At 39.1% G+C, this 18,326-nt stretch overlaps 1 protein-coding gene across 1 annotated transcript; it reads left to right on the top strand.

The window, feature by feature from the left end:
- Positions 1-2,123: 2,123 nt before the first annotated feature.
- On the top strand, positions 2,124-17,506 carry LOC136245715 (kelch-like protein 7). Its single transcript, XM_066037200.1, has 2 exons — positions 2,124-2,245; positions 15,685-17,506. Exons 1-2 carry the CDS (start codon positions 2,166-2,168, stop codon positions 17,006-17,008), a joined length of 1,404 nt encoding a protein of 467 aa, XP_065893272.1. The 5' UTR covers positions 2,124-2,165; the 3' UTR covers positions 17,009-17,506.
- Positions 17,507-18,326: the final 820 nt, after the last annotated feature.

Below are 18,326 nucleotides of genomic sequence, written 5' to 3'. Positions count from 1 at the left end.
AGCTACAGTTGTTAGTCAGTACCTTAAATTACTACAAATTCTGAGAAATAATCAGTGAATTGTTAATTTCTAATTATTTCATGCATGACATTAAGGCTGATTTTCCAAAATTGGGTCACATCATAAGGCCACTCCAAATAAATTCTCTGTTTCCCGTCCACCGCCCGCATCTAGTTACTGTCAGCTCTATTATATTTCATTATTCCGTATTCTTCCATTATTTTCCGGTTATTGTTGCATACTGACAATCTCATTTGAAATCATGTCAGCTCACGTGTCAGCAGTGCTATCAAGTCTGCACAAATTTCACGTTTGTGCTATTTTTGCAACCTCAAAAGGAAGGAACAAGCTTAAGCATACTTTTATGCCGATTTTTATGATTGGGCAAGGCAAATAATGGCTTGAAAAGCTGTCAATCTTATAATGAATAATGGAAATGAACCGCCCGCCCGCATGCAAATATGCTTGAGTCCAGGACGGGAAACAGAGAATTTATTTGGAGTGGCCTAATAATACGAATAATCACATGATTTACAGTGGAGCTAGCTATAGGGCTAGGACTCTAGTCCATTATGCACTAGCTATATTAAAGTATGGACTACATACCTACTGCAGGCCTGCCAACCTGGAAAGTAAAAAAATCTTGAGATTTCTGTACCTTTATTGTAGTATTTAATACAGTGTGTAGTAAAAAAAGCTATGCTGAGACCAAAAAAAAAAAAAAAAAAAGGTCTCAACTTTTTAAACTTGAAATCCGTGACATTCGCGCTACAAACCGTGAGATTCTATCCAAAGAAGGTTAGGCCACACCAAGTCAAACCTTAGTTTCTGGTCACCCGCCCGCATGGTAAACCTGAAACCCTAGTTTATGAGGACTATTATTAATATTACAGGTGCTTAAGTGCACGTGACCCAGCAAGACACTTATTTTTTACTGCAAAAGATCGATATACTCTAATAGAGCATTCAGGGATTCCAATAGAGCAGTCACACTACTCTTAACTCTAATATTAGGTATATATTAGGTATATATGCCACACTAATAAAATGTTTCTAACTATAGCTAGTTTTGTCCTTGATTATATAGCTGTTCAGATTATAACTGTTACTAATGCTTCTGTAACCAAAGTAATTTCAGTAGCATTAACTACTAGTCCATGCAGATGGGCCATAGCTTTAACTTTATAATTCAAATGTAGTCCTCTAATGATTAGTCTAATTCCTTATCACTGAACACTACAGGGGTATGGAAAGCCGGCAACATTCGGTGAGCTTAAACTTAAACTTTTCCATAACTAAAATTAGATTGGCAAGTAGAAACCCTTATAGTTTAAACATTCCCAGATGATCACTAAAAAACAGTAGTCTGGAGCACTCAATGACTCAAAACTTTGACAGTTACTTTTCTCAAGGTTACTGAATAGAAGGCTGGAAACACATAGCTAGTGGGCTAAGACTTTTCATTTGAATGAAGAATTTCTGATGTGAAAATAGAAGTTAAATTTCATTGTGTATCATGATCATTTGAACAACTTAGCTATAAGTCATAGTAATACTTTCCTGACATAGCTAATGAGACATTTATTTCACTTGGAAAGCATAAGTAGCTACATGAGCAAAACATTTCCTATAGTATATTCAAAATAAATAAATAAATATATACTTAAATGCTATACATCAGTGTATAGCTAGCCATGATCCATCAACAACTTTCCTAGTGCATTTTTTGCTGAAGCACAACTACTTATGTTGTTGGTTAAGTATAAAATCAACATGAATTTGCTAAATTGAGCAAATAATAATACCATACAGTATATTGTCACAGTAGAGTCTATAGTCCTGAAGTCCTGATCATCCGCCCGCCCGCATCCATTTGTAGGCTTGGGAGTGACCAGAAACTAAGGTATGACTTGGAGTGGCCTTAGTGAAATCGTGAGAGTTAGCAGGCCTCAAAAACCGTGAGATTCGATCTGCTGCCCCTGAGCAGGGTAGTGAAACCGTGAAACTCACGGTAAACCCGTGAGAGTTGGCAGGCCTGCTACTGGTCAGTGGAACTCTCCTATAGAAGCCATACTTTAGATACCACGTGACTAATACGATACCTTTTTTTCCTTTTTAAAGCTCTCTAATCGATAAGCGTGCGAGGAAGTGCTTGAAGTGGGCATATGGTCGTAGTGTTTGTTAAAGTAAACAGAGATATGATGACTACTAAACAACACCAAGGAAGTGCCGAATCATCAACTCCGTAAGTAATTTTAACCGGGAATTGAAATAGTCCACAATTGTGGTACACGTGTCTGGTTTGTATTGAAGGGAAAGTACTATAGTTAGGGTCCGCAACGTGAAATTTCGACCTCCGAGAATCAACTACCAAACCACCCACAAATGCTAGGCTAGGTACCACTTAGAAAATGCCAGATTAACGTTATTTTTCATTAACGTCTTGTCGTGCAAGTCGGCGAATATGCTTACAAATTACGAGATTTTTTGATATATCTTCAAGGAAATGTCTTTTAAAGCTACAATACGCGCTCTCAACCTTTCTTACTAACTGTACTCTAAACTAAAACCATCAATGGCTGCATTGTCTTGAGCAATTTCCAGCCGCAGCATCGCGAAAATGAAATTTCGGACTCGAAAAAAGTTTCAATGCCACTGGAGCACACAGTAGCGATGCCAGAGTAACCCTCCCAGATCAAACTGGTCTGGCATGGGTCCAACTACTACCACACCAAATATCATCGAATTCCAAAATTGTTTGCCATCTGGCTGAGCTCGACGGCTGTCAAAAATTCGTCAAAAATGCCGATTTTATTCACTGACGGGAACTTTTGCTAGCCAGATGTGCTAGTTTACTTCTCAAAAGCTTGCTAAACCCATAGCCTGGAGCTTTAATTCATAGGATTGGTCTGGTAGCTCTTCAAGCGACCTCAAAAACCGCCAAATACCGATATCCACGAATTTTGTCAATATCGACTAATTTACAATGCGTTAAAGAAATTTTGCACATCAAACGTGATGCTTTGCCTCTCTAAAATCATGCTGCATCCTTGTTTTGTTATATTCGTCCATAGGGTGGCAATGGCGGCTCTCTAATCGAGGCCAAAATCCATCAAAATGCCCATCTCACCATTTGTCATCAGTTTTAGAAAGTTTTACAAGTCAAACATGCTGGTTTGCCTCTCTACATCTTTACTGGACGTTTAAATCACCTTCGTCTGTGTAGACACTTTCTCAGTTCAGTCTCTTGAAAATGTCAGAGCACGCCAATTGGGCGCAACCATTAACACCACTTACTGCTTATTTTGTTTCATTGATTCCACGAAAATCCAGCAGAAATATTACATAACCCAACTGGAGTTAGTCTAGTTCTAAATATCCACCTTCGGAACTCTACACGAATGGAAATTTCGATTGTGGTTTTTGATAATCGGAATTTGCATTTCGGTAATCATTTGTATAAACATGTAGAGTACAATATTTAGAGCTAAACTAACTCCATTTTCGCTCTATTACATTTCTGCTGGTTTTCCTGTCATTCTTGTGTGGAACCAATGAAACAAAATAGCTAAGCATTAACTGGTGTTGATGGTTGCGCCCAATTGGCGTGCTCTGGCGTTTTCAAGAGAATGAAGAAAGCTGCCAACACAGACGAAGGTGATTGAATGGTCCAGCAAGGATGTAGAGCGGTAAACCAACATGTTTGACATGTAAAACTTCCTAAAACTAATGACAAATGGTGAGATGGGCATTTTGATGGATTTGGGCTCGATTAGAGAGTCGTCAGTGCCACCCTATGGACGAATATAACAAAATAAGGATGCAGCATGACTTTAGAGAGGCAAAGAATCACGTTTGGTGTGCAAGATTTCTTTAACGCATTGTAAATTGGTCAACATCGGCAAAATTCGTGGATATCGGCATTTGGCGGTTTTTGAGGTCGCTAGAAGAGCTGCCAGACCAACCCTATGAATTAAAGCTACTGGCTATGGGTCTAGTAAGTTTTGAGAAATAAACTAGCACATATGGCTAGAAAAAGTTCCCGTCAGTGAATAAAATCGGCATTTTTGACGAATTTTTGACAGCCGTCGAGCTCAGCCAGATGGCAAACAATTGTGGAATTCGATGATATTTGGTGTGGTAGTAGTTGGACCCATGCCAGACCAGTTTGACCTGGGAGGGTTACTTTGGCATCGCTACTGTGTGCTCCAGTGGCATTGAAACTTTTTTCGAGTCCGAAATTTCATTTTCGCGATGCTGCGGCTGGAAATTGCTCCAGACAATGCAGCCATTGATGGTTTTAGTTTAGAGTACAGTTAGTAAGAAAGGGTGAGAGCGCGTATTGTAGCTTTAAAAGACATTTCCTTGAAGATATAGCAAAAAATCTCGTAATTTGTAAGCATATTCGCCGATTTGCACGACAAGACGTTAATGAAAAATAATGCCAATCTGGCATTTTCTAAGTGGTACCTAGCCTAGCATTTGTGGGTGGTTTGGTAGTTGATTCTCGGAGGTCGAAATTTCACGTTGCGGACCCTACTATAGTCCTAAAACAGTGGAGCGGACTCCTCGAATGTGCAACATAACTCAACGCGGCCATATGGCCACTCCAAACTAAATTCTCCGTTTCCCGTCCCAAACTCAGGCATATTTGCATGCGGGCGAGCGGGAGGGGGTTCATTTCCATTATGCTGCACCTATCAATGTCAAGCCCCACCTACCCCAGGTCAGGCAGAGGTGGGGATTAGTGGGGGATTTGCAAATGTTAGATGACAAATTCCCCACCCCTGGGGACAACTTTGAGTTACAAATCCCCTATACTAATCCGTATTATTTATCCCGGGTATCACTAACAATACGGCCAAGTATGGCTATTTGTGTTGCAAATGCCTCTACCCTAGGGACGAGTTTGGGTGATGAATGCCCAACCTGGGGTAGGTGGGACATGACATTGATAGGTGCATAATACCTGCACCTATCCAATGTCATGTCCCATTCCAACCCTCAGTAGGGTGGGAGAATACAGGGGATTTGAGGATTTGATTTACCTATTAAAATAATTTTTGGTTCAACAAACTGCCACCGTCAAAAGCCCCAGGGTGGGGCAAGGTCAAATCCCCACTATAGGTGTATGGGGATCCCTGGGGGGTGGGGCTTGACATCGACAAGTGCATAAAAAGCTGTATAAAAGTATTCATTATGCTTGTGCCTTCTTATTAAGAACACTAATGTGAATTTGTGCTGACTTGATTGCATACTGAAATGTGAGTTGACACTATTACAAGATATCATTTAATGAGCCTGTATAATATCAAAAGAATACAGAATAATGGAGTACTGTAACAATTTACAAAAGTTTGCAGACATTTGCTGTACTTTTGTTCTGGTATATATAGCAAAGTATTGTTGGACCTTCAACATGCTGGATTTTGAAGTTTGCTGTCTAGGCCATTTCATGCCATTGACCGTTACAAGACTTAGCAATATGTGCCGTCTACTGAAGAGTACAATACGTTGTATACTTCAGCAGGCAGCTCATGTTGCCATCTCCTGTTTGTACAGGATATTTAATGCTCAGGCTTCAGCATCATGGAATGTTCTGTTGAACTGTTGAAATAATTATTTAGTCTTATAAGACACATTAAAGCATAGACACAATGAAACAACAGTAAATATGACAATTAAACAAAAAGGAATATATCTGTCACAACTGTCAATAAGATGTCTCATCAATAGCTGCTCCATCTGCCAAACTTAGTGATCTCCATTTCGTTCGTGATCCATGCACACACAATAAGGCTGCTCGAATAATTGCAAATGATAATCATGCCCTCACATATCCCATCACAACACTATAATTCTTTTCCCATTTAACAGAGTCTGCAAGACTGCGCAAAAAATAATCAGCCTCTGAGCCAAATAAACCATCTACAGAAAAGCACAGAGGCGTGAAATTGGCACGATGCGCCAAACAAGCAGCACCATACTTCCTCCTTTTCTCAACTTCAGCAGTACGAAGGACAGCCTTTAGTCTTATAAGTAGTTACAATTTTTTTTTTTTTTTTTGTCTTGCCAGGGCTCCAGTTATTATTGCTTTTAAAATAACTTGGTAACCCTAAGACTAGACTCCTGACCCCTTAATTGTAATTATGTCATACATGTAATTGTCAAATTTTGATGTTATCATCATTTCCCTTGTATTGGGCATTTCACAGGCATGTAATAAAAGATGTAATAACCTACAACACATGATAGATACCTCAGATTCTGGACCAGATTTGGAAACAGCAGTGAATAGTGATTAAAATGAGCTATAGCAAAAGTCATTTTAACATTGAAAATTACTTACTTTTTCTATGGCAAATTGAATGACAGATATTTACTCTGAAGCTATTTCAACATCCTGACAGCCATTAATCTTCACTACATCAGTACTAAAATCAAACGAAAGCATTGTGAATTTGTTGTGCAGATTAGTTTGTGAACATTACGGTGTTTCTGTGATTACGCACATTAATGTCCATTCCATGAAGCAAACTTCTTCATAATGTACTTTGTACACTCATATGGTTAGTGAGCAATCAGAAACCAAGCCTGTAAGCTCCGTGTTTCTCTGTAAATGGGAAAGATTTTTCCATAAGCGATAATTTACATCAGCAAATTAAAATTGACTTGGAAATCAGAAATCACAGTGAATTTATTTTGGTAAAATCAAGAATCTCTTTTAAGTATATTTGTATCCTAAACTCCCAGCCTACCTTTCTGACATTTTGGACCCCCAAAACATGCATGGGCCTCATGTTATCCCTGGTTCAAATATTTTACCGCCAGATCAACTGGACATTGACCCTTATTCTACATCATTCAGTACAGTAGTACTGTATATTAGGGATCATGGTAGTTTGGGCTTTCTTGCCAATCAGTATCACCTAAAAATAGCCCCACCTCTTTCCTTTGTAATAGTTCGGCAGTACTGGTTACAGGGGCGGATCTATAGTATGTTCATGTTGAGCTGAATCCTGAAAAACAGCTAAAAATTGAAAGTGGATTTTTTCTCAACAGAGTTAACATGTCAGCCAACCAGATGATTATTGGTAACAGCAAAGGTGTCAACAACAGATACGTACGGTTTGGCTCCATCAGAAGTTCGGGAAAGGGCTGTAATGGACACTGTACTTATATGGCTTCCCATAGGAATGTATTGTGAACATTTTGATTGGCTGAAAATATTGTCAAACATTTGAACAAAAAAAAGATTTCGAAATATTTTTAGTGGGTCAAGCAGTACTACAAATTTCAAGATCGTGTATAATTGCATCCATGAGTTATTAAATGTTTTTGAGGATTCAGCTCAACGTGAACATACTATAGGATTTACAAAGGGGCGAGTGCTAACTCAAGGTACTAATCTCTTTGGGTGGAGGTGTGTGAAATACACCTCCCAGCATGTGAAGCATAGGGGGTCTGAAGGCATGCCCCCCCAGGAAATTTTTGAAATATAAGTGCTAAAATACTGAAATTTGGAGACATTTCCACATAAAATGCATATTTCTGCCTGTAGATATTTATATACTGCCTTTAGATTATATAGGTATGACTTTCTGCAGCATTTGTTAATGGAAAGGTTTGGGTAGGTTCAGACAACTAAGCACATGATGCACCAATGGGGGCCTCCCCCATTGGCAATGATGTCTCCAAGGCCATACAAACCAAAGGTGCTGGGGCCTTGTTTTCAGTGTGGTGGTTATGGCCGTATAGCCAAATTTTGCAACATACCAAAGAAATTGTATCCTTTGACACAGCCTGTGGTAAGCAGTGCTGGGGTTTGTCCATCTGCTGTGTCTGACAGACAAGTGACCTTGGAAACAACTCAACTTTGGGAGCTAGAAAGCCTTGGAACGGTGCAAATAGCAGATGTTCAAGGCTGCCTTAAGCAATATATATTTTTGGAGAGATGTGTTGCATGCACTACCTAATATACTGGACTGTATTGAAAAAGCATGGCTATTGTTTACCATTAAAATTTATCCCCCTACCTTTTTTCAAAATAATCATGACTCGGCTAGTGCCCACCGGGAATTTGTGGATGATGCAGTATGGAAAACCATTGTGTGGTCAAGACAGATAGATAAACAGCCCCACATTTGTAGCCCCCTTTTAGTGGTTTCGAATGCTGTAGGAAAGCTGTGTTTAGTTCTAAACTTGAGATATCTTAACAAATCTCTCCATTTATTGACTTTTAAATATGAGGACTTGCATGTAGCTGTCTTATGTTTGATAAGGATGAGTATCTACATATTCAAATCAGGATACCATCATGTGGATATCCACCCTGAGTGCTACAAATTCTTGGGTTTTCAATGGTACAATAATTTCTACAACTTTACTGTCTTGCCTTTTGGGCTTTCCAGTGCATGTTACCTGTTTACAATGTTATAATGCTGTGTTGGTTACAGCTCAACAGTTGTAATGCTGTGTTGGTCACAGCTCAAAAGTTATAATGTTTGTGTCTTAAAAGCTCAGAGATGAAGGCCATGTAAGTCACAGCTGGGCTGTGGTAGCAGTACAGGACTGTGGGCCTCAGTGTCATTGATCGGTGTTGCGTAGGTTGCAGCTAAAGGAAGGGGCCTTAAAGTGGATTCCTCATCATGTATACATGGTATTTTGTTCTGTAAGTATATTAGCACAGGGGACTTGGAAATTAATCAATGAGATAGAGGACCCAGAACTAAAAGATCTTTCCAGCAGACTACCAAATACTACTTTACATAGCTGTGTGGACAACACTGTCAAGAAGTACCGTGGTGTTTTCAGAAGATGGAAAACTTGGGAAGTGGCTCACAAGTTGATACCAATCCCAGCTAAGCCACATGAAGTTGTTTTGTACTTGCAGTACCTTGGTGAGAAGTCAGGATCAAAATCAGCAGCAGAAGAGGCATGCAACGTACTCTCTTGGGTCCACTCCACTTCAGGATTAGCTTCCCCAGCAACCCATCCCCTGGTGAAAGCTACCCTGGAAAGCCTGCAGTGCTCCTTAGTTAAACTGATAGTGAAAAAAGAACCAATGACAATGGAGATGATTGAGGACATGGTTTTGGTTGCTGAGCAGTCTGGCCCACTTTCTGACTTGAGTCTCACAACTGCATGTGTGCAGGATTCCTAAGATTTAGTGAGTTGATAGAGCTCACACCTGCTGATTTTGCTATCAATGAGGAGATGATGACGATACGCATTACGCATAGCAAGAATGATCAGCTTAGGCAAGGTGACGTGGTGGTGATTGCCAGAACCAGGTCCAAGACATGTCCTGTGGCTATGCTTGAATACTACTTGCAGAGAGTAGGCATGACAACCGAGGATGATAGGTTTCTTTTCTGGGCAATTCAGAAGACAAAGAACGGAGAAAGCTTAGGGGAATCAGCTACAGCTGTTTGTACAGGCTGTTTAAAAAGAAGGTAGCTGGTCTGGGTTTTCCAGGAAATCCAGAAGACAAAGAACGGAAGCTTACAAGAATCGCGTATTATCAGCTACAGCTGTTTGCACAGGCTGTTTAAAAAGAAGGTAGCTGATCTGGGTTTTCCGGGCAATCCAGAAGACAAAGAACGGTGAGAGCTTACGGGAATCAGGTAGTATTAGCTACAGCTGTTTGCACAGGCTGTTTAAAAAGAAGGTAGCTGATCTGGGTTTTCCGGCTCAGGAATTCAGTTTTCACAGCCTTAGGTCGGGAGGTGCCACTGTTGCAGCGAATGCAAAGGTGCCAGACCAGATTTTTAAGAGGCATGGTAGATGGAGAAGTGAAAATACCAAGGATGGGTATGTAAAGGGTGACCTAGAAAGCAGACTGGAAGTCACCAGAAAGATTGGATTGCTCTCACAATTGCACATCAATAGGTGCATGTTAGAACAATAATGTTGAAAGTGAAATTTGTGTGATACGAGATTGAATCTGAGAGCATTTTCAATGGAAATTGTGTAGCTGAATTAAGTATTGCCATCCATAATAACTGCACAAGTAGATGAATCAAGCCTTTTAAACAGACCAATGCACTTCATTGTATGTGTAGATATGGATAAATTCCATAGCATAACAAACTATTATGTATCTGCTGAATGTTCTATTAGAGTAGTTAGGTGACTGCTCTATTAGAGTATCTCGATCTTGACACCTCCAATGCTGATCTGGGTCCTTGTTGCATAATGTTTAGCATAAATCCAGTGATAATGTCTTGGAAAGATGTTTATAAGGTGGTTTTATGAGTATTTGTACTAGTAATAGCAGTGAAATATCACGAGTGTTGTATTGGAAATGGGGAAAATTTTCACAAGGCGAAGCTGAGTGAAATTTACCATTTCCAATACAACAAGAGTGGTATTTATCCCAAATTTCACTGCTACCCATGCTATTCCCAGTTAATACCATACTCGCTGCATATACGCATGCTGTGCATTAGCGTTGCTATGTACGCAATTTGTCACTATGTACTAAACACGCAGACACTAATTGGCGCTACATTGTTAACATAAATTCTAGCCAATGAAATTACAATTACAACTTTTTCACTGCTGTCAGTGAAATACGGGATAAATTTCACTGCTACTATTGAGACTTTTGTATGGGTAGTGAAATGGGGGGGGGGGGGGGGGGGGGGGGGGCTTCAGCCCCCAACTCCCCTTCCCAAATCCACCCCTGCGTTAGGCATAGCTAAGCTCATAAATATCTCCAGCCGGAGTGACCCTAAACCGTTCCAACAAATTTCTATGAAATTTTCTATTTAACAGAATTTTATGGTGACTAACTGATGCCTCCAACAAATCGACAATGGATAAGGCTATTGGTTTGATTTCTTCACTGTTCGATGTCACTTTGTCTGGAGATGTGCCTTTTTGCCGTACATGCAATACACACATCATGGACTTCCCTTTGCCCTCCTTGGAGTCCCTTGCTGACGACGGAAGGTGTCCAATCGCGGTAGTGCAATATGGCTTCTTCAATTCATGCTAGGTGAAGTATTGATGCAGAGATGCTTCTCATAGTGTTCTTTGTTTGTAACACTGCATGAGTAACAGGTGGAACATAGCTGAAAACAAGCATAAATAAATATAATGGCCACTTAGCTATTCAGTAATTGATTGTTGGAGGACACAAGTAAATTTAATGGCATTCCTGGTGCCATTCTTTCTTTTGATGCAGTATTTGTGGGTTCAGTGGTCATAATTAGTTTATCATACAGTATGGTAGTACTGTATATTAGAGATCATGAAGAACTGGGCTTTTTCAGCCAAAGATATAACCCTAAAACCAGCCTCAATTTCCCTTCATACCACTTTGGCAGCATCAGTTACGCACAACCAAGTGTCATCCCAAACCCTTCCAAAAAGTTTCTATGCAAACTTTAAATGCTGTGTCTATTTGTCCGGCAGTCACGTGAATAAAAAAAAACTTAGACAAAAAGGGTGCTGTCCTCAAATGAAAAAAAAATGTATACTAAATTCCTGACCTGGAATCGAACCAAGGACCGTGTGTTAGCCAAGGATTGTAGCCACTGTGCTACGTGATTCCCAGCTACCCACCTTTCTTAGTTTCTACCTTATATACGTCATTCAAGAAGGAACCTATAAGAAGAATAACCAGTGAAGAAGAAACCCAAGCTGAACTCGACCCTAACACTAACCTGACATTTGTATAATGATGATTTTCACTGTCTGTATGAAGGTAAGTTTTTGGGTGAGTTTGAGGCGAGCTAGGGTTGGAGTGAGCGAAGCAAGCGTCCCGGAGAAGCTGGGCTAACCCTAGCTCGCCCAAAAACTTACCTTCATGCAACTAGTATGTTTGATACTCAATTTATGGGTGACACTGCCAGACGAATTGTGAAAAAAAATTGTGTACAGCTGCCAGATGAATAGACATTGCGAATTTTAAATTTTTTTATTTAACAGAATTTTTGGTTGACTGACTGACTAACTAATGCCTCCAGCCAAGCATAACTCGACAATGGATATGGTTATGGGCTTGATTTATTCACTGTTTGATGTCGCTTTGTCCCGAGATATGCTGTTTTGCCAACCGCAGTATGTATAATACGCATATCATGGACTTGCCTTTGTCCTGTAGCTGCATGGTGACTGTTCTATTAGAGTATCTCAGCAGCTGAATGCTGTTAGGGTGACAAATCCCGAGTAAATCACCATGTTGCAACTGGGGCCAACAGTGGGGATTTGACATGATAGGTTTACCCTACTATGGGGCATCTGACATTCAGCTGTGTCAAATCCCACTATAGCCCCATATATGCCCGAGGGGGGGGGGGGGGCATTGGGGCAATACATTGATAGGTGCATATTATATGGACTAGTACTATTCCGTAAAGGTGATTTTGGTTACTCGAACTCTATCATAAACACTACTAAATTAGGAATCCAAGCAATAAAAAGTAGTGAAACAAGAGATGAATGATGGTAGCTATTACAGCATAGCTCTGTGGGAAATCCCTACTTTGGCATTGATATTTTGTGTTCAATGCCAAAGTAGGGATTTCCCACCGAGCTATGTTGTAATAACTACCATCGTTCATCTCTTGTTTCACTACTTTTTATCGCTTGGATCCCTACTTTATTTTTAAATTTATAATTTTTAATATCAAGACACACGGTAGCTGGCAACCACACCATGAGTATATTTACAGGAAGAAAGAAAACAGCTTTTTCACTCGTGCATATATTGTAGCTCCATGGTCCCTTCTCCAAAGCACACCATTTTAGCATTATAGCTGTCCCCCAGGTAGGGTACGCCACACATCAAAGTTGAATAAATTTGCAACAGCCATTTGTGAGATATGGGCGTTCAAATTTTGTTTGAATTTCTTCGGTTTTTTTTCTTATGCCGTACAGGGGCTTCAATTACTTTTCGCACACTTTCTATATAATACAAACATGTAACTCAATTGCCTTGATTGTTAGCACAAATGAAGGGCATGTAACGGTGGTTTCATGTACCAAGTTTGCTGTGAATCTGAGGAATATTCAAGGAGTTATGAGTGTTTATTCACATAAAAAAGATCAAATTTCTGTCACGGCTACAGGGTAAACCAAGTATAGAACAACTTGAAAATTAGTGTGTAGATAGGCTGATCATTGTAGCAGTACCTTTTGGTAGTTTGAATACCAATAGAGTTACAGGGAAAAAGTTATACAGCAAACACCAAGCAAGTGTAAAATTGTGGGATCGATGTACTCTAATAGAGCAGTTACCATGGGATAAAAAGGTGTGCAAAAAATGTTGAATAAAAACCTTGCCAGAGTTCGAACCAACAAAACACCTGCATCCTTAACCACTGAACCACTACTACCTTGGCTGATCACCTCACTTAATTTCTGCTTTATAAATGAAATTTCTAGTTGAAATCTGCTTATAATCAAATGTTCATAATTTCATAGATCTACCAATAAAAGTACTAGATTGTTCTAGAACATTCTATGTATGTTCTATTAGAAGTCCTCAAAAAAATGTGCACTCTGTTAGAGTATTACATTAATATTATCAAACATTAAATTAAATCGTGCAATGAAATACATTTACAAGTACACAGGAATTTTCAACTAGAGTAGGGACCATAACACATTGATAAAAAGTACTGAAACAAGCTGGAGTAGTGCATGATATTAAATCACAGTAAAACAATAAGAAATGTTATATTCCTACTGTGCATTTCCATTATGGTATCTTGAGCGCAGTAGGGATATAACACTTCTTATTTTTTACTGTGATTTAATATCGTGCACTACTCCAGCTTGTTTCAGTACTTTTTATCAATGTGTTATGGTCCCTACTCTAGTTGAAAATTTTTCTGTGTACTTGTTTGTTAACTTTTTTTTGTAAATAATTATTATGACTGGTGAACCCACGCATACCACATCTGAAATGGCACCGTGTGCCCCAATTATCGTCTGAAAAGTGAAGCATCCATTATGCTTTGTTTCCAGCTATGTTCACCCCGTTACGCAGCATTTCGAATTAAGAACTGTTCAAAAAGCACCTCTGCAATCCACACATACCGAAAGAATTGGTGCCACGCACCCCAGTTATATCACTTATCATCTGAAACGTGAAGTGTCTATTGCGATTCATTGTCGGCTATGTTCAACCCGTTACACAGCAATATGAATCAAGAACTGTTTGAAAAGCACTCCTACTATCAAAATAGCCACCATGAAAAATACGGACGATTTCTGTTACGAAGGGAAGCCATTACGTGCTATCACCAAATCGACACTTTTCACTGTCAGCAAAGATGAATGGTAGACAAAGAAGGACACTGGTAAATCCATGAAGAATGCATTGCACATACTGCGGTATGCCAAAAGGCACCTGTCGGGCCGAAGCGACGTTGAACAGTGAAAAAATCAAGCCCGTAGCTTTAGCCGTTATCGAGTTACACTTGTCTGGAGGCATCAGTCGGTCAGTTACTCAGTCAGTAGAAAATTCCATTAAATGAATTATTTTTGAAATTCCATAGCAACTTGTTGAAAGCATTTCGGGTTGATCTGAAAGCTTGTTTGGGCTTAGTTTTACCTAACCAATACTGCCTCATCGTCGTCAGGGAAATTGAGGCTGTTTTTTGGGTGATATTATTTCATGGGCCACGCCTACTCCTTTGTGGTCCCTACTATACAGTTACTATCGTACTGTATGATAAGTCTGTCTTCAATAATCATCATTGTATCTACATAGAAAAGAAGAAATGTGAGTAAAAACAAACCTCAAAGTCTGGTTTTGGGGCTTTATAAAGTACAAAAAGATGTGAAATCCACACAAAAAAGTCAAGCTATGAAAAATGGTGCGGCCTTAAATAGCCTGGGTGAAAAAAGCTGTGAAATCAAAGGTGGTGGCCAAGAAATGGCTGCAATGATGTTAATACTTAAAAATTTTTAATAATGGCTGTGTGCATTGTTAAAATTTATTAACATTAACATCTTTGCAGCCATTTCTTGGCTGCCATCTTTGATTTCACAACTTTTTTTTCACCCAGGCTTTTTAAGAGCACACCATTTTTTCACAGCTTGGTTGTTTTTGTGTGGATACTAGTTTGTTTAGTTTTTTGTTAAGGCATACAGCTAGCTATAAAAAATGTGACTGTTCTATTAGGGTGACTGCTGTATTAGAGTATCTCGAGTCAGCCTGCTAAGATGTGCACTAGCCCAAAAAGAGGCGTGGTTTTGATCGATTATTAGAGTATCTTGAGTCAGCCTTCCAACTTGAAGGTGTGTGGTCACTGAAATACAGCTAGAGTAAAAGGGATGTGTCATCGTGGTTTCAATCGATAGATCGATAATACATAGAATGAAGAAATGGGCGTGATCTTGTGACCTATCATGAAAGCTATCTAGTATCGGTACCTCCATACAGTAGTGTAGTCTAAGCACCATAAATAATCTTATGGCATCTATTATGCTGCTTAAAGAAAGTGTTGATATGGAAAATTAAGCAATAGTTCAGGGAATATTTTCACTTTCATTGCAATAGAACAATTCTTGGAGGCACCTCTCAAAAAGTGTTAGCATAAATTGGTTATAGCTATGTGCTGTGTACTTACACTGTACTAGATATTATACATTAATAATTGCCATAAGGCAAATAGCTTGTTGCATCCTATATTATAAAGTGTAATCACATTGTTTGACTTGTAGTGAATCAAAGCGATTATGCCTAAGAAATGAGATGGGATTTCCTCAAGTTGCTTTAGCACTTAAGTTGTTGCCCACTGATGTAACCCTCAAGTTATCTGATGGTAGTATTGATGCTCACAAGATGATACTAGCTGCTGTGTCCCCTGTCTTTGAAACGATGTTCAATGGAGAAGAGAGGGAAATAAATTTACCAAAGTACAGCTGCAAAATTATGCAACAGCTCATTGATGGTGTTTGCAAAGGAAGCTGTGAGATGGACAGCCTTGATGATGCTATTCCACTGATGGAGGTTGTTGATCACTACAAAATAAACAAAGCACCATTTCTTCACATGTGTGGTAAAATTATACTATCACAATTGGATTCCTCTAATTACCTTGCCTTGTTACCAAAGTATGTTAGTGTGATGAGTGAGGAAAGTCACAAGAAAGCAGCTGATAAGGTCATGAGCTACACTAACAATGATTTTATTAATAAGTTTGATGAGATCAAAGATCTTCCTGAGGAGGTGCTGCTTTGTCTTCTAACGAGAAATGAGATTGCATGTCATGACATTGACATCTTCAGTTTCCTTGTGAAGTGGCATGATTACCAAGCTAAAAATTTAGACAAATCATTACAATTTACACCTGAACTCTTCAAGTGTGTCAGATATTCATTAATAATTCCACAGCTATTATCTTCTGTAGTAGCTGCTTGTGATTTGGTTGATGCTAAGGAATTGAATAAGGCTTACAGATACCTGTATGGTAGTTGCAGCCCGATTGGAGAAGATGACGAAAGTATGCAGCTGTCCTTTGCCCAAAGTTTAAGAAAGCCATTTTGGTCGTTAATGCCAGAATGGCATGCACAGCACGGTGTGCGCCTTTCCTATAAAGCTGAGGAGAAGGGCGTAGTTCAAGTTGATTTTGTGCATGCACAACTACAATACCAAAAATTTGTGGTAGAATCAGCACCGCTCAAGAATGGAATATATTCCTTTCATATTTTCAGCCCACCTTCAATTTTCAGCCCACCTTCACTAGGTCAAAGTGTTGCTAAGCCTATTAATGCATCACTTGTCTTCAAGGATGAGGGTGGATTTAATGGCAAAACTGTATGCACAGACAAACTACAAAATTACAACCTAGTCACTTTTTACATTCACAATAACTACTTGTTTTTGAAACGTATTGGAGATGGCAAAGTAATATCAACCATAAGCATTGAGGGGTCTGGAGCATTTATCACCTGTATTCAAAGTGAATCAACTGGATTTGAAGATTACAACCAGTCAATCACCTTTAAAATAGGGGAATCATCATTTACAACAAAAGAACTATAGCAGACAACTTCAAGTACAACGTACGCATACAGTAGTTGTATTTTATGTAGGCATGTGTTCCTGACATTGTACACACACACACACACACACACACACACACACACACACACACACACACACACACACACACACACACACACACACACACACACACACACACACACACACACACACACACACACACACACACACACACAATTAGTCATACCAACTATAAAGCATGCAATGAACCAACTCTTAAATTTATTTAATCTGGGGATGTACATTGGATGTGATATGGGACTTAAAAAGAATCAAGTCAAATGGATCTCAGCCATTCAGTGTGCATATCAGCAGAGATGTTAATGCCACTAAAACACCTGAATCTTTTTGAATTCTTTCTGGCTCTACATTAAATACAGAGGTAACATTTAAGATTGGTCACCATGTGCACTACCAAACTTTTCAGTAGCTTTACATAATATATACTTTAAGCAACTGACAGTCTATATTATTATTGTTTTGACCTCAGAAATGAAATTGTGGAAACTATGTTCTAATCAAGAGTGAACTCTTGTTCTATTTTGTGAATTAAAATAGCTAATTATCTGATTTTGATAAACTCAGCATATCATATTATAGTCTCACCTTTCTCACTCATTACGCAGACTTCTTCTATGTATATACATGTCCTACAACAACCTTTTTTTTATATTGGCATTCCCCAGCACAGGTACCTGCAATTCCTCTGCTAGGTTTAACGTCTATACTTAATCGCCTTTGTTATTAACATTGTCAATTAGGGCCACCAATTGTAGATTCCTTGTTTCCTGTCACCTGCCCACATGGTAAATTTAAAACCGCATGCAAATTAATTTTATTACTGTATTTGGTAGTCACATGACCTAACTTACTACTGGCAGGGAGTTGTGTGGTGGTCATGTCATTGGGATGAAGACTAGTGTCATGGTGTATTATTAGATAGGTGGACTCTGATGCGAACTTCAGATGTTATGTTATTTAGTGCATGGCTCCAAATAATAGCAGTGGATCTCTTTAAGTAGCCTTGGTGAAGCTTGAGATATATTAATGGACACAAGTCCCATTCTTTATTAATGTGTGAAACATTCAGAAAATTTGAGTTGATGGTACAGAGTCAGGCTAATGCTATATAGCATGTGTCACTACGAGCATGACAAATGCCTTTCTGGCTGCACAGGAAACACGAAGGATCTGCAATACTTCAAATCTAACCATCTAGAGGTTTGAATCTTGTTGAATCCCAGTATAATCTTTCAAATCACAACTAACATTGAATCTGGGACAAAAACGCTATTAG

The sequence above is a fragment of the Dysidea avara genome, chromosome 15 (assembly GCF_963678975.1).
Source record: "Dysidea avara chromosome 15, odDysAvar1.4, whole genome shotgun sequence".
Lineage (NCBI taxonomy): Eukaryota > Metazoa > Porifera > Demospongiae > Dictyoceratida > Dysideidae > Dysidea > Dysidea avara.
The sequence above is the reverse complement of the archived record's forward strand: the minus strand, read 5'-3'. Positions and strand labels throughout refer to the sequence as shown.